Here is a 27451-nt window from a genome sequence, read left to right on the forward strand (position 1 = left end):
AGGACTTGTGAAGGGGATTGACACTGGTGGAGTGGGAACTTGGTTATACAACTCAACAGGAGTTTCACCTCAGATCCACGTATGTCCGGGAAGGGGATTGGGATACTGGAGTCCTGTATCCGTGTGGAACTGGAGGGCAGGAAAAGGCCATTCGGCCTCTCGTGACGGTACTGATAATCAGTGCGGTCGTTCTTGGTCTACTTTTCTATGTATCTGCCTCGATGTCATGGCCTTTAAAACACTTACCCAATAAAAATGTTTGGCGCGCACCTCGATCTTGCCTGGTTGATGTTCTCTGTCAATGTCGAGGGCAAGGGCAGATGATCCTTCTCCTTCGAAGAGTAATAGACCATTTGGTCGCTCTCACACTTCACTCCCGTCACTCTCTGCTCCCAGTCCGTGTGTCCTCTCCCCCCACCACCCTCCCCACAAGTGTTGTCTGCTGCACAGGTGGGTCTCAGATTCATCCCATCACCCTGCAACCTGGGGCTTTTGGCTTGTGAACGGTTGGAAAATTACCCTCAGCTGGGGTCGCCAACAGTTCCGCGTTAGCCGGGACATCCCGCATTTTGGGCTAAATTGGTTTGTCCTGTACGGGACTGCCCTTGTGCTGTATTAGGCCTGGGGGGGGCGCTGTAGGCCCGGATATTGTAGGCTCAGACAGTGTAGGCCTGGACAGTGTAGGCCCAGGCGCCGTCTAACGGAGGTTGCGTAGCAACCCGCCTCCCGGCCCGGGCGGCCGCCATTGGTGGAGCGGGAGCACGTGGCCACTGGCTGGTTGAGGTCACATGGGGCGCGGGGCGGTGACATCACCTTGTCCCTTATTTGGGTGTGAGATAGTTGGCACCCCTAGCCCCCACACCCTGTGAAACCTCTAAACACTTCTCTCAACCCGAGTCACATTAAAAACCTCCCCCAATCTCCCCTTCGGGACATCTAAACATTTCACTCAACCCTCACACACTGTGCAACCTCTAAACACTTCCCTCACTCTCCCGCACCCTGAGTCACATCCAACCACCTCCCCAAGTTGCCACTCTCTCTGCAACTTCTAAACACTTCCCTCAACCCCCACACTCTGTGGCACGTTTAAACTCTTCCCCCATTACCCTGAGTCAGATCTAACCACCTTCCTCATTTTACCACTCCCTGAGCAACATTTAAAGACTTCCCTCAACCCCCCCCCCCCCCCCCCTTCCTGAGCAACATCTAAACACTTCCCTCAGCCCCCACACCACGAGCAACCTCTGCAGCCTTCCCTAGTTGTGTCCCTCATTATATGGAGTCTGAGGTTGAGGTTTAAAGGTGGGAATGACTGGGTTCCATCAATATCACCAGGGACACCAGACTGAATGTTGCCGGTTGAATCAGCATTAAAACATGAACATACTTTGGACCAACTCCTCCTGCTATAAAATATCTGGGTTTCTTATTGAAAGTCCCTTTACCTGGTCAACATGAGAATGGCTAAGTTTATTTAAGTGATGAATGAATGGGATCACAAATCATGGACCTGTTTGACCTGATGGTTTGAGGTCTGCTGGACCTGGAGATGAGAGTGCAGAGCCTGGTGGTTGGGGGTTTACTGCACCAAATATTTGGGGCAGGTTGGCAGGCTGGCTGGTGGCTGTTGGCCTTGAGGTTGGCACCTTCCTGGACCAGGTGTTTGGCGGTTGCTGGATCCAGTTGTTGGGGTTGACATAGTCGTGGTTGGAGATTTGGTGGGGCAGGTTGGAGATTTGGTGGGGCAGGTAGTTGGGTGCTAATTTACCATGGCCAATTAACCCGCATTGGTAGAGTGGAAGGTCAATTGACCCAGGGGGTCACGGAGAATGTGCAAACTCCGCACCATAAGTCAGGATTGAACTTGGAGTTATTGGAGATGTGAGGCAGCTGCTCTACCAACGATGCCACAGTGGAGAATGTCCACCCACACAAGGAACCCCAACGACACTAAACTGTTCACAGTTTACACAGTGTTTGCCGTGTCCCTGGACGATTTGGAGAATACTGCAGGAAGGAACTGCAGGTGCTGGTTTACACCGAAGATAGACACCAAATGCTGGAGTAACTCAGCGGGACAGGCAGCATCTCTGGAGAAAAGGAATACGCAATGTATTGGGTCGTAACCCTTCAGACTTTTCTTTAGCGACTGAACGTCCACAGTAAAGAAGAGGGAATGGGGGCCTGGAAACCGAAGGGCATGAGGTGTCTTGGACCAAGGTGGGAAGGCATTGGGCATGGGACGGATAGGATGGAATCGTGCTAATTATTTCCAGTGGGGCAGGAGCAGGCAGAAACAATGGGTCTGTCTGCCAGGGCAGTTCTGCTCATGGGTTTTGGAGAGAAGGTAAGAGCAGGGCTGGGGAATGATAAGGTTGGAGTCTGTGGAGGGCAAATAATTCTCCAGTGTCCATCTCTGATCATCCAGGGCAGCCCATGGACCGTGTAACAGCAGACTGCTGCTTCTTTTACTTCACCTGGTCCTCACCTCTAGAATGTGTCCACAATGGCAGTGTCTCAGTCGATCACTTATGTCGCACTGCAGCCACAAGCAGCGAGTGATGCTTCCAGCAGGTGGCCATCACCTGTGATCTACTCACTTGGCTTGGCAGGTCCAATCGTGGACATTGGGTCCACTACTCATTTATGGAGCCATACAATGACTGTGTGTAGGAAGGAACTGCAGATGCTGGTTTAAACCGAAGATGCTGGACTAACTCAGCGGGTCAGGCAGCATCTCTGGAGGGAAGGGATGGGTGACGTTTCAGAGATCTGAAGAAGGGTCTTGGACCACACCACAGTTATAACTTGATCTTCAGTCAACAAACAGTGTCACACACCGCTGGCGGAACTCAGCGGGTCAGGCAGCATCTGTGGGGGGATGTGCACAGAGGCCGGTGTGGACCGGGACCCTCCTTCAGGCACCACTCTGCCTCAACCAGCTAGCAAAGGTGATGAATCTCCGGCCCCAAGACCAAGAGAGGGGATAGCATGAATGAGAGGGGCCGAAGGGCCAAGGGATAAGGGGAGGGGGATGGCTTGGTATCCAGGATACAGGTTGAACGGGGGGGGGGGTTGACTCACACTTCTCCCGGAACAAGGACCTTTACACAAACACACACCCATACCACACCACACCTTGCTTCAGAGGGAGAAATACTGTAGTCTGTTAAACACTTGGTTACTTATGTACAGAATATTCAACATGTCTTCTCCACTAAAACGGTTCGCTGCTGGAGTTTTGAGCAAAGCACAAAGTACTGGAAGATCTCAGCGGGTCAGGCAGCTTCTGTGGAGGAGAAAGGAGAGTCGATGTTTCGGGTCAGGACCCTTCTTCAGATGGACGGAGGGAGGGGGATAACTTCTTCAAAGTCAGGAGATTTCGCAGTGGAGCGGGAAAATCCTAGAAGGATCCTGACCCGAAACGTCATCTGTCCACCCCTTCCACAGATGCCGCTTGACCCGCTGAGTTCCTCCGACACTTTGTGCTTTGCTCAGGATTCCAGCGCCTGCAGTTCCCCGTGCGGTGGGGGGGGGGGGGAGGCCGTGGTTTAGTGGCAGTGTGGGGGGGGGGTGGGACGCGATGAGCCACTGCCCCTCTGTCAGGGCAGGTCCCTGTCTTCAGCGCTGCCGTACATGTACACATCCCTGCCCTGCTCCTGCACCAGCTGCTCCTTCTTGTCCCAGTCGCGGGCCCAGCCCCCGTTGGTGACCTGCGTGGTGTCGGTGGCACCGTAGCTGCCGTAGCCCTGGCCGCCCTCCTCGGTCTCGTCCGCCAGCTCGTCCTCGTGGATGAAGCCGCACTTCTCCTGGCTCAGCTCCTCTGGCTCGGCCCACGGCTGCTGCTCGCCCGACGCAAACAGCCCGTAAAAGATGACGCCGGCGTAGTGGACCAGCGAGGCGATGAGGAAGACGTACTGCCACTCCTCCCGCGTCTGGCACCCGGCCCGGGTGGGGGTGGTGAGGGGCAAGAGCGGGCAAGGAAGGGGGTGGATGGCGGTGAGGAGGATGGGGGGGGGGGGGGTGCAAGGAGAGGGGTGAGGGGCAAGGGAAAGGGCGGAAACAACAGCAGCAGCAGTGAGAGAGGCTCCCAGGTTGTGTGTTTGTTGCACACTCACACACACACACTCTCACACTCACATGCCCGCACACAGACACGGAGCAGTCCTGAGCCATTATCTACCTTATTGGTGTCTCTTGGACTATCTTTGATCGGACTTTACTGGCTTTATCTTGCACTAAACGTTATTCACGTTATTCCCTTTATCCTGTATCTGCACGATTGTAATCGCGTGTTGTCTTTCCGCTGACCGGTTAGCGCGCAACAAAAGCTTTTCACTGTACCTCGCTCGGTACACGGGACAATAAACTACACTAAACTAAACCAAACACTGACATGCACACGGAGAATCACACACACACACACACACACACACACACACACACACACACACACACACTCACACACACACACATCCACACACACACACACACACACACACATGGAGTTGAACACGTACACTCATACACTCATGCACACGCACACAGACACATACTTATGCACACACACACAAGCACAGACACACACTGGTACACACACACGGAGTTGAACATGCACACTCAGCCACACACACACTCATGCACACACACAGACACAAGGAGATGAACATATACACTCACACACTCAGACACACGCACGCACACACACTCATACACATGCTCATGCACACACACTCACAGACACACAGCCACACACACACTCAGCCACACACACACACAGACACACACACTCAGCCACACACACACACTCAGCCACACACACACAGACACACACACTCAGCCACACACACACACACACTCAGCCACACACACACACACACTCAGACACACACACTCAGCCACACACACACACTCAGACATACACACTCAGCCAGACACACACACTCAGCCACACACACACACTCAGCCACACACACTCAGCCACACACACACACACACAGCCACACATACACTCAGCCACACATACACTCAGCCACACACACACACACTCAGCCACACACACACACTCAGCCACACACACACAGACACACACACTCAGCCACACACACACACACACTCAGCCACACACACACACACACTCAGACACACACACTCAGCCACACACACACACTCAGACATACACACTCAGCCAGACACACACACTCAGCCACACACACACACTCAGCCACACACACTCAGCCACACACACACACACACAGCCACACATACACTCAGCCACACATACACTCAGCCACACACACACACACTCAGCCACACACACACACTCAGCCACACACACACACACTCAGCCACACACATACACACTCAGACACACACGTACACACTCAGCCAGACACACACTCAGCCAGACACACTCAGCCACACACACAAACTCAGCCACACACTCAGCCACACACACTCAGCCACACACACACACTCAGCCACACACACTCAGCCACACACACACACTCAGCCACACACACTCAGCCACACACACACACACTCAGCCACACACACTCAGCCACACACACACACACACACTCAGCCACACACACTCAGCCACACACACACACACACTCAGACACACACACACTCAGACACACACACACTCAGACACACACGTACACACTCACCCTCACACATGACACAATCCCGCCTGTCCGTGTTCCTGGCTCCTCACCTTGTGTGTGGTCATGGCGCCGACGATGAGCGGGCAGACCATGCCCGACAGAGTGCCCACGCCATTGGACAGTCCCATCAAGATGCTGGCATAGCGCGGGGCGATGTCCAGGTGGTTGACGTTGAAACCTGGAGAGCAAACAACAGACAGGAGGCAGAGAAGCGGCAAGCGGATTAAACCTCGGCCGCGCTTCTGTCTGCACAACCCTCGCTCGCCAACAAATTACACATGCTAATGTATGGTAATATATGATAACACAGTCACGTTTATGCTAATAGCTGATTCAGGCCATCTAAATTTTCGCGCAGATAGACAGAAAAAGCTGGAGTAACTCAGCGGGACAGGCAGCATCTGTGGAGAGAAGGAATGGGTGACATTTCAGGCCGAGACCCTTCTTCAGACTGAGAGTCAGGGGAGAGGGAGACACAGAGATAAGGGTCTGAAGAAGGGTCTCGACCCGAAACGTCACCCATTCCTTCTCTCCTGAGATGCTGCCTGACCCGCTGAGTTACTCCAGCATTTTGTGAATAAATATCTTCGATTTGTACCAGCATCTGCAGTTATTTTCTTACAGAGATAAGGAAGGGTAAGGTTTTGGAAATGAGACATCCAAAGAGATGAGGCTCAGGAAAACTATAGAGTAGGCCATTGTTAGCTGGGAGAAGGTGACAACGAAGCAAACAGATAAAATGTAGTCAATAAAACAGTCAGACTGGTCAGAGAATGGGTAAAGGGGGGAGGGATGGAGAGAGAGGGAAAGCTGAAGTTAGAGAAGTCAATATTCATATTATCATATCATATCATATATATACAGCCGGAAACAGGCCTTTTCGGCCCTCCAAGTCCGTGCCGCCCAGTGATCCCCGTACATTAACACTATCCTACACCCACTAGGGACAATTTTTACATTTACATTTACCCAGCCAATTAACCTATATACCTGTACGTCTTTGGAGTGTGGGAGGAAACCGAAGATCTCGGAGAAAACCCACGCAGGTCACGGGGAGAACGTACAAACTCCTTACAGTGCAGCACCCGTAGTCAGTAGTCAGGATCGAACCTGAGTCTCCGGCGCTGCATTCGCTGTAAAGCAGCAACTCTACCGCTGCGCCACCGTGCCGCCCTTTTTGCTGGAGTGTAAGCTGCCCAAGCGAAGTACAAGGTGCTGTTCATAGGATGACTCACCTGAGATTGCGAACCCACTGAAGCCCACGGCCAGAACAAGGAAGGAGATGGCGACGCCTTTAGTGTGGGAGAAGCCCACCACCAGCAGGAAGGTGGCTTCCATGCCGAAACCTTCGAACAAGAGGAGAGAGAGTGACAGAGGAGAACGGAAGGGAAATGGAAGGGATGTCGAGGTCCTCGGTGAGGTTTGAGGGGCGCGTGAAGCTCGGTGCAGCCAACGCCAAGGCTCTGGGGGAGGACCACAGTCTAGGGTCCTTCCGCTGCTGGACATTGAGGGGCAGTGTGTGATGGAGACACCCCTCAAAGAATAAGGGGTCAGCCGTTTAAGACTGAGATGAGGAGAAACGTTTTCACCCAGAGAGTTGTGAATCTGTGGAATTCTCTGCCACAGTAGGCAGTGGAGGCCAATTCACTATGTTTTCAGGAGAGAGTTAGACATAGCTCTTAGGGCTAACGGAATCAAGGGGTATGGGGAGAAAGCCGGAACGGGGTACTGATTCTGAATGATCAGCCATGATCACATTGAATGGCGGTGCTGGCTCGAAGGGCCGAATGGCCTGCCCCTGACCCTTTTTTCTAGGTTTCTCTGGTTCTAACAAGGGATGAGATATGTAAAGAGAGGCACCCCTTGAGAGGCACTGGAGTTGCTGCTCAGCGCCAGAGCCCTGGGTTAGACCCTGACTGCGGGTGCTGTCTGTACGGAGTTTGTACGGGCGCAAAGGGGGTGGAATGGGAGGGGGTGAGAGGAAAATGAGAGGGGGTGTTTTGTAGTTACCTAAAAATTGTCAAATCCAATGTGTACACCGTTGGTTTGTGAGCTACCCAAGTGGAATATGAGGTGCTGTTCCTCTAGTTTGTGTTGGTGACGGAAGAACTGAAGGAGATTCACATTAGGCAGGAAATGGTGTTGGGTAGACTGATGGGACTGAAGGCTGATAAATCCCCAGGGCCTGATGGTCTGCATCCCAGGGTACTTAAGGAGGTGGCTCTAGAAATCGTGGACGCATTGGTGATCATTTTCCAATGTTCTATAGATTCAGGATCAGTTCCTGTGGATTTGAGGGTAATTAAATGTAATCCCACTTTTTAAGAAAGGAGGGAGAGAGAAAACGGGAAATTACAGACCAGTTAGTCTGACATCAGTGGTGGGGTAGATGCTGGAGTCAATTATAAAAGACGAAGTTGCGGCACATTTGGATAGCAGGAACAGGATCGTTCCGAGTCAGCATGGATTTACAAAGGGGAAATCATGCTTGACTAATCTTCTGGAATTTTTTGAGGATGTAACTAGGAAAATTGACAGGGGAGAGCCGGTGGATGTAGTGTACCTTGACTTTCAGAAAGTCTTTGACAAGGTTCCGCATAGGAGATTAGTGGGCAAAATTAGAGCACATGGTATTGGAGGTAGTGTACTGACATGGATAGAAAATTGGTTGACAGACAGAAAGCAAAGAGTGGGGATAAATGGGTCCCTTTCAGAATGGCAGGCAGTAACTAGTGGGGTACCGCAAGGCTCGGTGCTGGGACCGCTGCTATTTACAATATACATTAATGACTTGGACGCAGCGGCCCCACACTCTCCCGATTTTTCGAGTGTATTTAATGTTTTTTCAAGTTCGTCATGGTTGTCACTTCAACAACTCTGGACAGTCAGCAGTAGACAGTATAGTCGTGAGTTCTTGCTGGACAAGAAAACAACATCATCAACACTGGACGCTACGCTTGCAGAGGAACTTAGCGGCCTCAGAATACTCTGCCTGACCTCGACCTCGGCCTCGAGTGCTGCCCCCCGGCTGGAAAGGAGACGCCGCAGGCGGTGTGAGAGGAAGCAGAAGAGGGGTAAGCGCGGAGGCATCCGGGCTAGGCTAGCGGCTAGCCCACACAGACCGGCTATTCCGAGCATGCTAATGGCTAATGTACGCTCACTGGACAATAAAATGGACACTATAAGACTTCTCCGGTCGACCCAGCGTGAGGTGAGGGAATGCTGTGTTTACGTTTTTACGGAAACATGGCTTAATGACAACATCCCGGACTCCGCTGTTCAGCTCGACCGGCTAACATGCTACCGATCGGACAGAGCTACGGTTAGCGGGGGGAAGACTCGCGGTGGCGGTGTGATTGTTTACATCAGTGATGCTTGGTGTCGGGACGCTGTGTTGGTCTACAAACACTGTTCACCGCTGGCGGAGTTTATGGTTGTGAAGTGCTGACCTTTCTACCTCCCGAGGGAGCTAACAGCTATCCTGTTAGTCGCTGTTTACATCCCTCCCAGTTCCAACAACAAGGACAGAGAGGAGGCACTCTGCGAACTGTACCGGGCCATCTCTGAGCAGCAGACAGCACACCCAGATGGCTTTCTCATCGTAGCTGGGGACTTCAACCATGCTAACCTAAAAACTGTCATGCCCAAAGTATACCAGCATGTTGATTTCCCAACACGAGAAAACAACACCTTGGACCTTGTCTACACGACCATCAAAGGAGCATACAAGGCTTCCCCCCTCCCCCACATCGGCCTCTCTGATCACCTCACCGTTCTGCTGAAACCGGCATACAGACCCCGGGTGAAAGTCACCAAACCGGTTTCAAAAGAGGTACGTGTGTGGTCAGAGGACAGCACAGCTGCACTCCAAAACTGCTTTGAGACTACAGGCTGGGACATGTTCAAGCAGGCAGCAACATACAACAACACAACCAACATTCAGGAATACACAGAGACAGTTACTGGCTACATCACCAAATGCATTGACGATGTGACCCACACCAGAGCCATCACCATCCGGGCTAACCAGAAGCCATGGCTGACAGGGGAGGTCCATGGGCTGCTGAGGGTCCGCAACGCTGCCTTCAGAGAGGGCAATCCAGCCGGTCTCAGAGCAGCCAGGGCCAACCTTTCCAGTGGCATCAGGAAAGCCAAACAACACTACACCCGGCGCATCACAGCCCACTTCAGTGACAGCAGAGACACACGGAGCCTGTGGAAGGGTATTAGGACTATCACGGACTACAAACCCCTACCACAGACCTGTGACAGTGACACCTCTCTCTTGAACGACCTCAACGGCTTCTTCGCACGCTTTGAAGCACAGAGCAACACACCTGCGCAGAAAACAACTCCCCCCCCCAACGACCAGGCTATTTGTCTGTCTCCAGGCAGTGTGAGGAGCACACTGTTAAGGATTAACACCCGGAAAGCTTCTGGACCTGACAACATTCCTGGTCGTGTGCTAAAAGACTGCGCAGCTGAGCTCACAGATGTCCTCACAGACATCTTCAACATCTCCCTGAGCCAGGCTGTTGTTCCCTTGTGCTTCAAAGAAACCACCATCATACCTGTGCCCAAGAAGTCTTCTCCATCCTGCTTCAACGACTACCGCCCTGTAGCGCTGACTTCAACCATCATGAAGTGCTTCGAGAGGCTGGTCATGAAGCAGATCAGATCCAACCTCCCCCCCTCCCTGGACCCGTTTCAGTTTGCATATCGAGCTAAGCGGTCCACTGAGGATGCCATCTCCTCTGCTCTACACCCAGCCCTCACCCACTTGGACACTAAAAACTCATATGTTAGGATGCTGTTCATAGACTTTAGCTCAGCATTTAACACCATCATCCCCCAGCAGCTGGTTTGTAAACTAACAAATCTGGGCTTCAGCCCCCTTCTCTGCAACTGGCTGCTGGACTTCCTCACTGCCAGACCCCAGTCCGTACGGGTCGGCAGCAACACATCGGACACCATCACGCTGAGTACGGGTGCCCCACAAGGATGTGTGCTAAGCCCCCTGCTCTTCACCTTGCTGACCCACGACTGCACACCCACCTACAGCTCCAACCACTTCGTCAAGTTTGCGGATGACACAACAGTGGTGGGTCTCATCAGCAACAACGACGAGACCCACTACAGGAAGGAGGTGGACCAGCTGGCCGCGTGGTGCACAGACAACAATCTCTTCCTGAATGTGGAGAAAACAAAGGAGATTGTTGTCGACTTCAGGAGAACGCACACCCAACACCCCCACCCACTGACCATCAATGGTGCTGCTGTGGAGCAGGTGAGCAGCACCAAATTCCTGGGGGTGAACATCACCGAGGATCTCTCCTGGAGCAACAACATCACGTCCATCGCCAAGAAAGCCCAGCAGCGCCTCTACTTCCTCCGCAAACTGAAGAGAGCGGGAGCCCCCACACCCATCATGTACACTTTTTACCGAGGTGCCATCGAGAGCATCCTCAGCAGCTGCATCACTGTGTGGTTCGGAAGCTGCACAGCCTCCAGCCGCAAGACCCTGCAGCGCATAGTGAACACTGCTGAGAGGATCACTGGCGCCTCACTCCCAACACTCCTGGTCCTTTACACCACCCGCCTCACCCGCAAAGCATTGAGCATTGTGGGTGACCCCTTCCACCCCTCCAACAGCCTCTTCACCCTCCTGCCTTCAGGGAGAAGGTTTCGCAGCCTGAGGTCAAGCACCACCCGACTAAAGAACAGTTTTTTCCACCAGGCTGTCAGGATGCTGAACTCTCTCCCCTCCCTTCCTCCTCTCTCCCCTGCCCCTATTGGACCTGGACTTTAACACCCCACACACACGCACATCCAGCACCAGACACTTTAAAAAAAAATTTTTTTAACGCATTTGAAGTGACTATATTTTATATTTTATATTTTATGTTGATTGTTGTTTGCTGTGCCTTTTTAATTTTAACTTAGTTTTATGCACTTTGTTCCTCGGGATTGTGGGAAACGGTATTTCGATTTTCTGTCTGTGTAAACTGGCTGAGGATTGACAATAAAATTGACTTTGACTTTGACTTTGACTTTGAAGGGATTAAAAGTACCATTAACAAATTTGCAGATGATACAAAGCTGGGTGGTAGTGTGAACTGTGAGGAAGATGCTATGAGGTTGCAGGGTGACTTGGACAGGTTGTGTGAGTGGGCGGATGCATGGCAGATACAGTTTAATGTGGATAAGTGTGAGGTTATCCACTTTGGTGGTAAGAATAGGAAGGCAGATTATTATCTGAATGGTGTCAAGTTAGGAAAAGGGGACGTACAACGAGATCTGGGTGTCCTAGTGCATCAGTCACTGAAAGGAAGCATGCAGGTACAGCAGGCAGTGAAGAAAGCCAATGGAATGTTGGCCTTCATAACAAGAGGAGTTGAGTATAGGAGCAAAGAGGTCCTTCTGCAGTTGTACAGGGCCCTAGTGAGACCGCACCTGGAGTATTGTGTGCAGTTTTGGTCTCCAAATTTGAGGAAGGATATTCTTGCTATTGAGGGCATGCAGCGTAGGTTTACTAGGTTAATTCCCGGAATGGCGGGACTGTCATATGTTGAAAGACTGGAGCGACTAGGCTTGTATACACTGGAATTTAGAAGGATGAGAGGGGATCTTATTGAAACATATAAGATTATTAAGGGTTGGACACGTTAGAGGCAGGAAACATATTCCCAATGTTGGGGGAGTCCAGAACAAGGGGCCCCAATTTAAGATTAAGGGGTAGGCCATTTGGAACGGAGATGAGGAAAAACCTTTTCAGTCAGAGAGTTGTAAATCTGTGGAATTCTCTGCCTCAGAAGGCAGTGGAGGCCAATTCTCTGAATGCATTCAAGAGAGAGCTAGATAGAGCTCTTAAGGATAGCGGAGTCCGGGGGTATGGGGAGAAGGCAGGAACGGGGTACTGATTGTGGATGATCAGCCATGATCACATTGATTGGTGGTAATGGCTCGAAAGGCCGAATGGCCTCCTCCTGCACCTATTGTCTATTGCCTCACTCTGGCAATGGAGGCCCAGGACAGTGAGGTCGGTGTGGGAATGGGAAGAGAGGGAAGGGGATGGTTTGTGACCGGGAGATCGAGCAGGCCTCGGTGGACCGAGCCTGAGTGTTGGGTGAAGCAATGGAAGATGGTTCCGCCCCCGCCCCTCTGCACAAACAAACAAACCTCCGCAGTTCATCATCTTCCTGACGTTGGTGGTGGACATGAGGTTCCTGCTCCGGAGGTAGTCCGCCAGCTGCCCACCGATGGGGACAACGATGGTCATGACGAGGTGGGGCAGAGCGGACACCAGGCCCACCTGGTGAAAGGGGAGAAGGGCGTGGGTTATCCATCCCAGACCACCCGCGCTGACAACAACTCCCGTCTTCAGCGATGGCTCCAGATGCTGCAACCCCCCCCCCCCCCCTTGGCACCCGCAAGGTGTGAGGTGGCACTGGCTCTGTGTGCTCACCTGGTCACCTGTCCACCTGGTACTCTGGTCACCTGCCCACCTGGTACTCTGTCCACCTGGTCACCTGCCACCTGGTACTCTGGTCACCTGGTCACCTGGTACTCTGCTCACCTGGTCACCTGCCCACCTGGTACTCTGCTCACCTGGTCACCTGCCCACCTGGTACTCTGCTCACCTGGTCACCTGCCCACCTGATACTCTGCCCACCTGGTACTCTGGTCACCTGCCCACCTGGTACGCTGCTCACCTGGTCACCTGCCCACCTGATACTCTGCCCACCTGGTCACCTGCCCACCTGGTACTCTGCTCACCTGGTCACTTGCCCACCTGGTACTCTGCTCACCTGGTCACTTGCTGACCTGACCTGATTACCTTGGTCACCTGGCGTCCTGATCAACTGGTACTCTGCTCAACTGGTCACTTGCCCACCTGGTATCTGGTCACCTGGTATCCTAGTCACTGGTGCCCTGGTCACCTGTTACTCTGCTCACCTGGTACTCTGCTCACCTGGTCACTTGCACACCTGGTAACCTGCTCACCTGGCACCCTGGTCACCTGGTTACCCTGGTCACTTGCTATCCCATACCCTAGGTAAAAGCTTCACCCTATCCATTCACCCTATGGGGGGAATCCCTCATGATTTTGTACAGCTCTATAAGATCACTCCTTAGCCTCCAGCGCTCCAAGCAGTAAAGTCCCAGCCTTCCCAACCTCTCCCTATGTCTCAGGCACTCAAGTCCTGGCTGCATCTGCGTAAATCTTCTCTGCACTGCACTCTTTCCAGCTTAATGCATCTTCCTTAGAGCTTGGTGACCAGAACCAAACACAAATTTAGTCCAAATACGAATTTACTGAAATAATTGAGTTTAAATTCTCCAGCTCCCATCCGGATTTAGACTTCCACCCTCAGATCAGTGTTCCAGCATATGAGCCGTTACCAGGTGGACGGGGTAACCAGGTGAGCAGGTAACCAAGTGATCAGGTAACCAGGTGACTGCACCTATAACGTATGACATGATAACATAGAACCAGTGTATAGGAAGGATCTGCAGATGCTGGTTTAAACCGAAGATCGACACAAAGAGCTGGAGTAACTCAGCGGGACAGGCAGCATCTCTGGAGAGAAGGACTGGGTGATGTTTTGGGTCGAGACCCTTCTTCAACTAGTGGGAAGGGGTCATCAATGGTTGGCGTGGGCCGATTAGCCTGATGCAATGCTGTGCCTTTAAATTAAACTAAACTTTCACATGGGGTGTTGGCAGCATGGTGGCGCAGTGGTAGAGTTGCCATGTCTACAAGTATACAACGCCAGAGACCCGGGTTTGACCCTGACTACAGGTGCTGTCTGAATCTTCGGTTTCCTCCCACACTCCAAAGACATCCAGGTTTGTAGGTTGTGTGGGAAGAAAACTGCAGATGCTGGTTAAAATCGAAGGTAGACACAAAATGCTGGAATAACACAGCGGGTCAGGCAGCATCTCGGTATTCCTTCTCTCCCGACATGCTGCCTGACCCGCTGAGTTACTCCGGCATTTTGTGTCTACCCAGGTTTGTAGGTTAATTGTCTTGATATAAATGTAAATTGTCCCTAATGTGTGTAGGGTAGTGTTAATGTGTGGGGATCGCTGGTCGGCGCGGACTTGGTGGCCGAAGGGCCTGTTTCTGCGCTGTATCTCTAAACTAAACTAAACTTCACATGAGAAGGAATGGGTGACTGAAGAAGGGTCTCGACCCGAAACGTCACCCATTCCTTCTCTCCAGAGATGCTGCCTGACCCGCTGAGTTACTCCAGCTTTTTGTGTCTGTCTTCGGTTTAAACCAGCGTCTGCAGTTCCTCACTAGACTAAACCTCACATGGAGAGCGTGCAAGTAGTACCTTGCTGATTTCGAATCCAAACACCTCTTCAAAGTAGGCGGGTTGGCTGATGAGGAGCAGGTAGAAGGTCCAGCTGCGGCAGAAGTTGGCCACGATGATGGCGTAGACGGGCATCGAGGTGAAGAACTTGCGCCAGGGAGCTTTGAACTTCTGTCGGGGGCATGATGGAGAGGACAATCAGGTCAAGGCAACGTCAAGCTGAGACCGTGCCCACACCTTGCCCAACCCGTCCCCTATCTCCCAATAGGAATAGAAAGGGCGGCACAATGGCACAGCGGTAGAGTTGCTGCCTCACAGCGCCAGAGGCCCGGGTGCGATCCTGACTATGGGTGCTGCCCGTACGGAGTTTGCATGTTCTCCCCATGACCTGCGTGGGTTTTCCCCGGGTGCTCCGGTTTCCTCCCACACTCCAAAGATTTACATGTTTGTAGGTTGATTCGCTTGGTATGTGTAAAATCGTCCCTAGTGTGTGTAGGATAGTATTAGTGTGTGGGGATCGGTTGCCAAAGAGCCTGTTTCCATATAGTATCAGTCAACTAAACTAAACTTTAATAGGAATCTGAGGGGTAACTTTTTTTACATAAAGGGTGGTAGGTGTATGGAATGAGCTGCCAGAGGAGGTAGTTGAGGCAGGGACTATCGCAATGATTAAGATACATTTAGACAGGTACATGGATAGGACAGGTTTGGAGGGATATGGGCCATACGCAGGCAGGTAGGACTAGTGTAGATGGGACATGTTGGTCGGTGTGGGAAAGTTGGGCTGAAGGGCCTGTTTCCACACTGTATCACTCTATGGCTCTTAGATCAGTTGCTCCTGACCACTGGGAAGAGGACATTTGAGGCCCTTTTCAAGCACGGCGATCGTTAACTTGGTTGGGAATCCGGGTGTGTTCCCTGCCCCAACTCCCCCTCAGCCTGGGGTCCACAGTGACTCCTCTATCTCTGGACTAGGGGGCCAGGGCTGGACCCACACCTCCCACCCTCTGCCTTGGTGGGTGTTGGGGGGTTACCGGGTGAACCTTCTCACCACCAGTGGGTTCATGAGGTTGCCTCCTTCCCCGATGGCCTCCTCGATGTAAGTCTTCTCCTCGGCAGTGATGGTGGGATGTTTGGCTGGACTTTCGAACGACACCAGTAGCCAGAATACGTACCATACCATGCCGAAACTTCCTGTGGGAGCAACGATAATGACGGAAAAGATGAATGTTGTGGTTTGGAACATCCACCGTATGCCCTCCAACCCTAGCATTAATGTTTGGTATCGGCATTGTCGGATTGCTGGTCAATTGGCTTCCATAAAACAATTGTCCCTATGTGTAGGATATTGTACGTTCTCCCTGTGACCACGTGGGTTTGCTCTGGGTGCTCCGTGCAGGTTTGTAGGTTAATTGGCGGTCTGCAAGTTGTCCCCAGTGTGTGATGGGTAGAACTAGTGAACGGGTGATCGCTGGTCGGCGCGGACACGGTGGACCGAAAGGCCTGTTTCCACGCCGTATCTCCGAACTGAACTAAACTAAACTGAAAGACTAGAACAGCTGGCATCAGTTACAGGTACGGTCAACTGGTTAAGTACAACAAGGCTGCTCAGTGGTGCAGCAGTAGACTTGCTGCCTGACAAAGGCTACGCTGGGCTTCGTAGCGTAAAGGAGTGGACATTGGGACTAGCGTCGCCAACGTCCTCACTCCCAAATACGGGACAAGGTGACGTCACCGCCCCGCGCGCCCACGTGACCTCTCCCAGCCAGCGGCCACGTGCTCCCGCCTCCCGGCCCGGGCGGCCGCCATTGGTGGAGCGGGAGCACGTGGCCGCTGGCTGGGCGAGGTCACGTGGGGCGCGGGGGCGGTGACGTCACCCTTTGTCCCGTATTTGGGAGTGAGGAAGTTGGCATCCCTAGTAATACGGGACAAGGGCGGTCCCCGTACGGGACAAACTAACTTAGCCCAAAATACGGGATATCCCGGCTAATACGGGACAGTTGGCGACCCTAGTCCCGCTGTTACACGCTGCATTATGTGCTGCTTACATATAACATATAACATATAACATATAACATATAACATATAACATATAACATATAACATATAACATATAACATATAACATATAACATATAACATATAACAACTACAGCATGGAAACAGGCCTGTCCGGCCCTACCAGTCCACGCCGACCATTCTCCCTGACCTAGTCTCATCTACCTGCACTCAGACCATAACCCTCCAATCCCCTCCTATCCATATACCTATCCAATTTACTCTTAAATAATAAAATCGAGCCAGCCTCCACCACTTCCACCGGAAGCCCATTCCATACAGCCACCACCCTCTGAGTAAAGAAGTTACCCCTCATGTTACCCCTAAACCTTTGTCCCTCAATTCTGAAGCTATGTCCCCTTGTTGGAATCTTCCCCACTCTCAAAGGGAAAAGCCTACCCACGTCAACTCTGTCCGTCCCTCTCAAAATTTTAAAAACCTCTATCAAGTCCCCCCTCAACCTTCTACGCTCCAAAGAATAAAGACCCAACCTATTCAACCTCTCTCTGTAGCCTAAGTGCTGAAACCCAGGCAACATTCTAGTAAATCTCCTCTGTACCCTCTCCATTTTGTTGACATCCTTCCTATAATTTGGCGACCAGAACTGCACACCATACTCCAGATTCGGCCTCACCAATGCCCTGTACAATTTCAACATTACATCCCAACTTCTATACTCGATGCTCTGATTTATAAAGGCAAGCATACCAAACGCCTTCTTCATCACCCTATCCACATGAGATTCCACCTTCAGGGAACAATGCACAGTTATTCCCAGATCCCTCTGTTCCACTGCATTCCTCAATTCCCTACCATTTACCCTGTACGTCCTATTTTGATTTGTCCTACCAAAATGCAGCACCTCACACTTATCAGCATTAAACTCCATCTGCCATCTTTCAGCCCACCCTTCCAAAAGGCCTAAGTCTCTCTGTAGACTTTGAAAATCTACCTCACTATCAACTACTCCACCGATCTTAGTATCATCTGCATGATACCTGTGCACATGCAACCGTGTGCAGTGCTGAGATAGATAGACTGTTGATTAGTGCGGGTGTCAGGGGTTATGGGGAGAAGGCCGGAGAATAGGGTGAGGAGGGAGAGATAGATCAGCCATGATTCAAAATGGTGTAGACTTGATGGGCCGAATGGCCTAACTCAGCTCTATCACGTATGACCTTATGAAGATTGAGCGAGTTGGACCCCCACCCTACACATACCGTAGACGTAGAAGACTGAAGGCCACCCTGTGTACTGGACGAGGATCCCGGCCAGGGGCATGGCCACCACCGCTCCAGCGTAGGAGCCTGCAAGGAAACGCACACGTGAGGCATGGCGGGTGTGTGGATAGGATACAATAGACAATAGACAATAGGTACAGGAGTAGGCCATTCAGCCCTTCGAGCCAGCACCGCCATTCAATGCGATCATGGCTGATCACTCTCAATCAGTACCCCGTTCCTGCCTTCTCCCCATACCCCCCTCACTCCGCTATCCTTAAGAGCCCTATCCAGACACACTGGAGTTTAGACGGATGAGAGGGGATCTTATTCGAAACGTACAAGATTATTAAGGGGTTGGGCACGTTAGAGGCAGGAAACGTGTTCCCAATGTTGGGGGAGTCCAGAACAAGGGGCCACACAGTTTAAGAATAAGGGGTAGGCCATTTAGAACTGAGATGAGGAAAAACTTTTTCAGTCAGAGAGTTGTGAATCTGTGGAATCCTCTGCCTCAGAGGGCAGTGGAGACCAATTCTCTGAATGCATTCAAGAGAGAGCTAGATAGAGCTCTTAAGGATAGCGGAGTCAGGGGGTATGGGGAGAAGGCAGGAACGGGGTACTGATTGAGAATGATCAGCCATGATCACATTGAATGGCGGTGCTGGCTCGAAGGGCCGAATGGCCTCCTCCTGCACCTATTGTCTATTGACTGGAGACACACTGATCAGTGGAGGCCACCGTCCAGCAGCATGCTCACATCCTCGGTGCTCTTTAGGATTGAAGCTTCTTCCCACTGCCCCCCTGAATGTCCGGGTCACACTCACATTTTGAGGGGTTCAGGCTAAACCCACTCCCATGGGAAGAAACAAGAAGTGTCCCGACCCGAACCCTCACCCACTCCTTTTCTCCAGAGATGCTGCCTGACCCGCTGAGTTACTCCAGCACTCTGTGTCTATTGTTGGAAAAACATCTAGGAAAGCCGCTAATCTTCCCCACGCCCCCTCCCACTGCTTCCGTTTCTTTTTATAACTTGGCAGCCGATCTGTACGCAAAACATTCATTGAGGTTTGGGAACAAGGAACTTGAAGATGCCGGTTTACACCGAAGATAGACACAAAAGGTGGGCACGGTGGCGCAGCGGTAGAGTTGCCGCCTTACAGCGAATGCAGCCCCGGAGACTCAGGTTCGATCCTGACTACGGGCGCCGTCTGTACGGAGTTTGTACGCTCTCCCCGTGACCTGCGTGGGTTTTCTCCGAGATCGTCGGTTTCCTCCCACACTCCAAAGACGTACAGGTATGTAGGCTAATTGACTGGGTAAATGTGAAAAAAAATTGTCCCTAGTGTGTGTGTAGGATAGTGTTAATGTGCGGGGCGGCGCGAACTCGGTGGGCCGAAGGGCCTGTTTCCGCACTGTATCTCTAAATCTAAAATCTAAAATTTAATAGTTGTAGGTGACGTTTTGGGTCAAGTACCTTCTTCAGACTGAGTCACAACTCAACAGCTTGGACATGGGTCATCTCACCAAACACGCCCACATAAAAATCTAAATGACCTTTTTGCAACCAGCGCCCAAGCAAGCAAAACCTGCACGTGATAGCCCAGGTGTTCGCAGCTGTGCAGCAGAAAACAGAAACAGAAACAGAAACAGAGTCAGGGGAAACTAGAGTTCGGAGAGGTCTGAAGAAGGGTCTCAACCAAAACATCACCTATTCCATTTCTCCAGAGATGCTGCCCGACCCGCTGAGTTACTCCAGCTTTCTGCACCTTTCAGTGACTTGACTTGACATCCAGGAATTGTCCACTCTACCTAGACTGTCCTTCAGGTGAACTCAGGAGGTTCCACACTGGCTTCCGCCCCGCGAGCTGGGGGGACTAACACGCTAACGGCATGGGCCCCACACTCATATTTACCGCAGAAGGAGGTGGTGGCCAGCCGGCTCCGCTCCAGCGGAGGGGCCCACTTGCTCCAGATTCCGTGGCAGGCGGGATACGTCACCCCCTAGAGACAAACAACACACACGGGTCAGCAACACTGGCCCTACCCTGACAGGAGCAAGAACATAGCACGAACAGCTGGTGTGTGTGAGTGTATACCTGTCAGTATGGATACCTGTGCATCTGCATACCTGTGCATACCTGTGCATGTACATACCAGTGTCTGTGCATATCTGTGTGTCTGCATACCTGTGTGTCTGCATACCTGTGTGTCTGCATACCTGTGTGTCTGCATACCTGTGCATGTACATACCAGTGTCTGTGCATACCTGTGTGTCTGTGCATATCTGTGTGTCTGCATATATGTGCGTGTGCATACCTGTGTGTGTGCATTCCTGTGTGTCTGCATACCTGTGTGTGTGCATACCTGTGTGTCTGCATATATGTGCGTGTGCATACCAGTGTCTGTGCATACCTGTGTGTGTGCATACCTGTGTGTCTGCATACCTGTGTGTGTGCATACCTGTGTGTGCATACGTGTGTGTCTTCATACCTGTGTGTCTGCATACCTGTGTGTGTGCATACCTGTGTGTCTGCATACGTGTGTGTCTTCATACCTGTGTGTCTGCATACCTGTGTGTGCATATACATGTGCCTGTGCGTACCTCCGACTGCATACCCATGTCTGTGCACACCTGTGCATATCTGAGTGTCTGCATACCTGTGTGTCTGCATATATGTGTGTGTAGAAACCTGTGTGTGTGCATACCTATGCCTGTGTATACCTGTGTACATGCACACTGCGTGCCTGCATATCTAGCCCAAGTCTCTGCAATCACCCCCATCAATCTCTTCTCATAACCAATCTACATCTGAACCTTTGCCCTCACAACCAGAGGCATCTTCCCAGTTAGATAGTGGTTGTGGGGACCCAGTGATTGAAAGGAATGAGACCCAGACAAAGAAATGAATGTAAGGAGCCTTGCACCAACCTCCTTTGGTTCACCTTAAGGGCGGCATGATGGCGCAGGGGTAGAGTTTCTGCCTCACAGCGCCAGAGACCCGGGTTCCATCCTGACTACGGGAGCCGTCTGTACGGAGTTTGCACGTTCTCCCCATGACCCGCGTGGGTTTTCTCCTGGTGTTCCGGTTTCCTCCCACATCCCAAAGACGCACAGGTTTGTAAATCGTCACTGGTGTGTGTAGTATAGAACTAATGTATTGATGATCGGGGCGGACTCGGTGGGCGATGGGCCTGTTTTTATGCTGTATCTCTAAACAAGGATCAACAAACTCATCGGGAAGTCTGGCTCCGTCCTGGGGGCGGAGTTGGATTCACGGGGGGGGGGGGGGGGGGGGGGTGGTCTTGGAGGGGAGGGTGCTCCTCAAACTGCGGAGCATCCTGGACAATACAGCCCACCCCCTCCGTGACACACTGGTCAACCTCAGGAGCACCTTCAGCAACAGACTGGTCCCACCAAGATGCAGCACAGAACGCCACAGGAGATCCTTCTTCCCTGGGGATATCAAACTGTACAACCCCTCTCCCTTCTGTCATGGGGTAGACTGACTACCCTTCCCCCCCCAACCCCCCTGCCCAATCTTTGCACATCCCCCATCCTCTCCACTCATCACTTTAATTTCATGTTTCATGTATCTTGTGTTTTTGTGACTGTTGGCAGATCAATTTCCTTTCTGGGATAAGTAAAGTCTTATCGTGTTGTATGGTATCGTAAACTGAACGCTTACCTCAACCAGGCCCTGCAGAATTCTGACCAAAATGACACAGCTGTAGTGGGCTTTGGCCGCAGAGGGAATCAGCATGTTGAGTGAAGACGTGGCCACGATCGCCCAGCCAAATACTCTGTGGGATGGAAACACAAAAGTACCTTCAAATAGTTAACAAGGATTTGGGCCCAGTTGGATGGCCAGCAGTTCACTCGAAAAACCAGAGGTGGGAAAGTGTGACGATCAGATGATAATGCAGTGGCCTCCTCCACAGTCTACCCCACCCCAGAAGGGGGAGGGGTTGTCCTGTTTGATGGCCACAGGGAAGAAGGTTCTCCTGTGGCGTTCTGTGCTGCATCTTGGTGGGACCAGTCTGTTGCTGAAGGTGCTCCTCAGGTTAACCAGTGTGTCATGGAGGGGGGTGGGCTGTATTGTCCAGGATGCTCCACAGTTTGAGGAGCATCGCCTCTGCCTGCACTTCACCCATATCCCTCCATTTGTATAAAAGCCTCTTAAACACCATCGTATCTGACTAACGACCAGCTCTGCATCCAGTCTGAGCCTGTCTCACTGCGCAGAGAGTAGTGGATGGCTGAACGTACAGCAACCTGCAGTACAGAGCCATGTATTATTGAGCCGGGCCCTTCGGCCCAATGAGTCCGTGCCGGCCGTCAACGTTCCTGTCAATGTTACCACTCACCCACGCACTTGGGTGTGGCCAACTGACAAGAAAGCCTTTTGGACGTGTGAGGAAACCGGAGCACCCGGAGGAAACCCACGTGGTTACTGGGAGAACGTGCAAACTCCACACAGACAGTAGCAGAGGTCAGGATGGAAGCCGGGTCTCTGATGCTGTGAGGCAGCAGCTCTACCCGCTGCTGCAGTCTTTACTTGGCATTGAAGCATTGCGCAGTGTTTCACTCCACGTGGGGCTGCCTGGCTTTGAGTGGCTGCTGGTGGCACAAGGAACTGCAGATGCTGGTTTACAATAAAAGACACAAAGTGCTGGAGTAACTCAGCGGGACAGGCAGCATCTCCGGAGAGAAGCACTAGGTGACGTTTCGGGTCACGACCCTTCTTCGGACGCTGTACGGCGTTTGTACGTTCTCCCTGTGACCACGTGGGTTTTCTCCGGGTGATCCAGTTTCACCCACCGCCCAAAGACATACAGGTTAACAGGTTAATTGACTCTGGTTAAAAAAATTGTAAATTCTATCCTAGTGTGTAGGATAGTGCTAGGGATTGCTGGTCGGCTCGGACTTGGTTGGCTGATGAGGCCTTTTTGTGCTGTATTTCTAAACTAAACAATCAGATATAACATGCTGGTATAACTGGAGTGGTTCAGGCAGCATGACTGTAGAAAAGAAGACGTGATGTTTCGGATAGGAACCCTTCCTTGGACTCTCGGTTTGTCCTCAGTTTGTCCTTTTCACACGGAGGGTGGTGGGTGTGTGGAACGAGAGGAGGTAGTTGAGGCTGGGACTATCCTAACGCTGGGACTATCCTAAAGACTGGATAGACTAGGCTTGTACTCGCTGGAATTTAGAAGACTGAGGGGGGATCTTATAGAAACATATAACATTCTTAAGGGGTTGGAGAGGCTAGATGCGGGAAGATTGTTCCCGATGTTGGGGGAGTCCAGAACCAGGGGTCACAGCTTAAGGATAAGGGGGAAGTCTTTTAGGACCGAGATGAGAAAACATTTCTTCACACAGAGAGTGGTGAGTCTGTGGAATTCTCTGCCACAGAAGGTAGTTGAGGCTAGTTCATTGGCTATATTTAAGAGGGAGTTAGATGTGGCCCTTTTTGCTAAAGGGATCAGGGGGTATGGAGAGAAGGCAGGTACATGTTACTGAGCTGGATGATCACCCATGATCATATTGAATGGCGGTGCAGGCTCGAAGGGCCGAATGGCCTACTCCTGCACCTATTTTCTATGTTTCTATGTTTCTATGTTTAATAATCAGTTGGACGGGTACATGGACAGGACAGGTTTGGAGGGACATGAACCAAACGCGGGCAGGTGGGACTAGTGTAGCTGGGACAACGTTGGCTGGTGTGGGCAAGTTGGGCCGAAGGGCCTGTTTCTACACTGTATCACTCTGTGACTCCATCAGGATTGAACCTGGATCACTGGAGCTTTGAGGCAGTGCCTGTGCCCACTGCGCCACCCTATCTCGTTTGGGTCACAGTGACCACAAGTTGGGCCGACCCAAGGTCACATAGATGGAGGGGCCAGCCCCGATTCTCTTCAGGCTAGGGTTTGCCAACTGTCCCGTATTAGCCGGGACATCCCCTATTTTGGGCTAAATTGGTTTGTCCCGTACGGGACCGCCCTTGCCCCCGTATTAAGTAGGGTTGCCAACTTCCTCACTCCCAAAGAAGGGACAAAGGGTGATGTCACCGCCCCACGCGACCTCACCCAGCCAGCGGCCACGTGCTCCCGCTCCACCAATGGCGGCCGCCATTGGTGGAGCGGGAGCACGTGGCCGCTGGCTGGGTGAGGCCACGTGGGGCGCGGGGCGGTGACGTCACCTTGTCCCGTATCTGGGAGTGAGGAAGTTGGCAACCCCTACTTCTAGTATCTTGTATCTTTTGGTCATCACTTCCGAAGAGTCCACCAGTGACAATACTGGAAGTGTCCGGTACCCACTGGGGACAATTGTTAACACCATCCTACACCCACTAGGGACAATTTTTACATTTTATACCAAGCCAATTAACCTACAAACCTGCACGTCTTTGGAGTGTGGGAGGAAACCGGAGATCTCGGGGTAAACCCACGCAGGTCACGGGGAGAGCGTACAAACTCTGTAGTCAGGATGGAACCCGGGTCTCCAGCGCTGCATTCGCTGTAAGGCAGCAACTCTACCGCTGAAACTCAAACTCAAACTACCACTCCAAACCCGCATCAGCGAGATGCAGAAATAGAAACATCTCCTTTTCCGGGTTTTAATGAGTTCCCAAGGGTGGGAGCATCACTTGTGAGGCTTCACGCGTGTTGCTGATTCAACTGCAGGCTCGCTGAGGAATGCTGGTAATTAACCGAGAAAAGTCCACCTACGTCAGAGATGGTGCCCATCGCCCGCCGTTAACCCTTGAGCTGCCGCCTCACACTCCCGGCAGCATCTGCACCGCTGCGGGAGGCGCACAAAACTATCGCGACCGCTTCGGCTCAAGGGCTAGGAGCAGAATTAGGCCATTCGGCGTCCGTGGAACTGAAGTTAAAAATAGCTCCCTGCCCAAGGCTTTTGTTGCTGTCCATCTCATCATGGAGTTAGCAGCCCCACACCCAGAGCATCAACGGCAGGTCAGAGTGTGGGCGCATTTAGGTCGTGGGTCATACGTGATAGGAGCAGAATTAGGCCATTCAGCCCATCAAGTCTCCTCCACCATTCAATCATGGCCGATCTATCTCTCCTTCCGAACGCCATTCTCCAGCCTTCTCCCCATAACAATAGACAATAGACAATAGGTGCAGGAGTAGGCCATTCGGCCCTTCGAGCCAGCACCGCCATTCAATGTGATCATGGCTGATCATTCACAATCATTACCCCGTTCCTGCCTTCTCCCCATACACCCTGACTCCGCTACCATTAAGAGCTCCATCTAGCTCTCTCTTGAAAGCATCTAGAGAATTGGCCTCCACTGCCTTCTGAGGCAGAGAATTCCACAGATTTACAACTCTCTGGCTGAAAAAGATTTTCCTCATCTCCGTTCTAAATGGCCTACCTTTATTCTTAAACTGTGGCCCCTGGTTCTGGACTCCCCCAACATTGGGAACATGTTTCCTGCCTCTAACGTGTCCAATCCCTTAATAATCTTATATGTTTCAATAAGATCTCCTCTCATCCTTCTAAATTCCAGTGTGTACAAGCCCAGTCGCTCCAGTCTTTCAAACTACGACAGTCCCGCCATTCCGGGAATTAACCTGGTGAACCTACGCTGCACTCCCTCAGGAGCAAGAATGTCCTTCCTCAAAGATAACCCCTGACACCCGTACTAATCAAGAATCTATCTATCTCTGCCTTAAAAATATCCACTGACTTGGCCTCCACAGCCGTCTGTGGCAAAGAATTCCACAGATTCACCGCCCTCTGACTAAAGAAATTCCTCCTCATCTCCTTCCTAAAGGAACGTCCTTTTGTTCTGAGGCTGTGCCCTCTGGTCCTAGACTCTCCCACTAGTGGAAACATCCTCTCCACATCCACTCCATCCAGGCCTTTCACTATTTGGTAAGTTTCAATGAGATCCCCCCTCATCCTTCTAAACTCCAGCGAGTACAGGCCCAGTGCGGACAAACGCTCATCGTACGTTAACCCACTCATTCCTGGGAACATTCTCGTAATGGCAAATGGTAAGTGGATACCAAATGGTAGAAGACTTGGATAGAGTGGATGAAGGAGAGGATGTTTCCACCTGTGGGACAGTCTAGGACCAGGGGTTCTCGCCGATGTACAGGAGGCCACGTGGGGAACACTGGATGCAGTCGATGAGGTTGGAGGCATTTTTAAGCAGCTTCTCCTCTGAAGAGCAGAAATTGTGCACTGAAGTAGGAAAGAAAGTTTTGGAAGGAAAAGAGGAATGATCAGATGGTGTGATAGTCAGGCAGATGGGTTAGCTGCAGGACTGGGCCATGGGCCAACCCCTCCGCACCAGCTTTGAAAAATTGTTAACTAATCTTACCATCAGCCTCACAGTGGGAAGTCTCACCGCCACACAATATTTAATCATTTCTTCAATATGTAATACTGTCTCTCCAAAGATAACAGATCTGAAACTCATGCGGACGAAGGTTTGGTTTAGCTTAGTTTAGTTTAGAGATACAGCGCCGAAACAGGCCCTTCCCTTCGGCCCACCGAGTCCACGCCGACCAGCGATCCCCGCACACCAACACTGTCCTACACACACAAGGGACAATTTTTACATTTATACCCAAGCCAATTTACCTACAAACCTGTACGTCTTTGGAGCGTGGGGGGCAACCGAAGATCTCGGAGAAAACCTACGCAGGTCACGGGGAGAACGTACAAACTCCGTACAGACGGCGCCCGTAGTCGGGATCGAACCCGGGTCTCCGGCACTTCAAGTGCTGTAAGGCAGCAACTCTACCGCTGCACCACCGTGGCCACCCATAACACTGACGTGGGTTTCGCCCCTGGTGAAGGGTCCTACGTCGTTAAGGACAGAGAGGTACAGCAACAGGCCCTGTGGACACAACCGAGGAGGCCCAGCACACCCATGTCCCTAATCCAACCCTCAAACACTTCATTCTTCCTTCATTCCCATTAACTGCCCCTCAGATTCCACCTCGCGCCCACACCTACAAACCCGCACGTCTTTGGGATGCGGCCTGAAACCGGAGCATCCGGAGGAAACCCACACAGTCACAGGGAGACCATGCAAACTCCACACACACACACACACACACGCACACAGATAGCACCTGTGGTCAGAATCGAACCCAGCTCTCTGGCGCTGTGAGGCAGCGGCCCTACCCGCCCCCAAGAGAGCTCA

The 27451-nt window shown here is 51.9% G+C and overlaps 1 protein-coding gene across 1 annotated transcript in view; it reads right to left on the reverse strand.

Moving 5' to 3' along the window:
* Positions 1 to 1454: 1454 nt before the first annotated feature.
* Positions 1455 to 27451, reverse strand: part of LOC144611585 (vesicular glutamate transporter 1-like) — a 55764-nt gene continuing 29767 nt past the window's right edge. Inside the window, exons 4-12 of the mRNA XM_078430776.1 lie at positions 21956 to 22070; positions 20183 to 20270; positions 18270 to 18356; positions 16044 to 16186; positions 15014 to 15163; positions 12852 to 12984; positions 6908 to 7018; positions 5723 to 5850; positions 1455 to 3938 (exon numbers count right to left, since the gene is read on the reverse strand). Of these exons, the coding sequence (XP_078286902.1) occupies positions 3606 to 3938; positions 5723 to 5850; positions 6908 to 7018; positions 12852 to 12984; positions 15014 to 15163; positions 16044 to 16186; positions 18270 to 18356; positions 20183 to 20270; positions 21956 to 22070 (1288 nt within the window). The 3' untranslated portion in view covers positions 1455 to 3605. The remainder of the gene's footprint in view (positions 3939 to 5722; positions 5851 to 6907; positions 7019 to 12851; positions 12985 to 15013; positions 15164 to 16043; positions 16187 to 18269; positions 18357 to 20182; positions 20271 to 21955; positions 22071 to 27451) is intronic.

The sequence above is a fragment of the Rhinoraja longicauda genome, chromosome 40 (genome assembly GCF_053455715.1).
Source record: "Rhinoraja longicauda isolate Sanriku21f chromosome 40, sRhiLon1.1, whole genome shotgun sequence".
NCBI classification, from domain to species: Eukaryota; Metazoa; Chordata; class Chondrichthyes; order Rajiformes; family Arhynchobatidae; genus Rhinoraja; species Rhinoraja longicauda.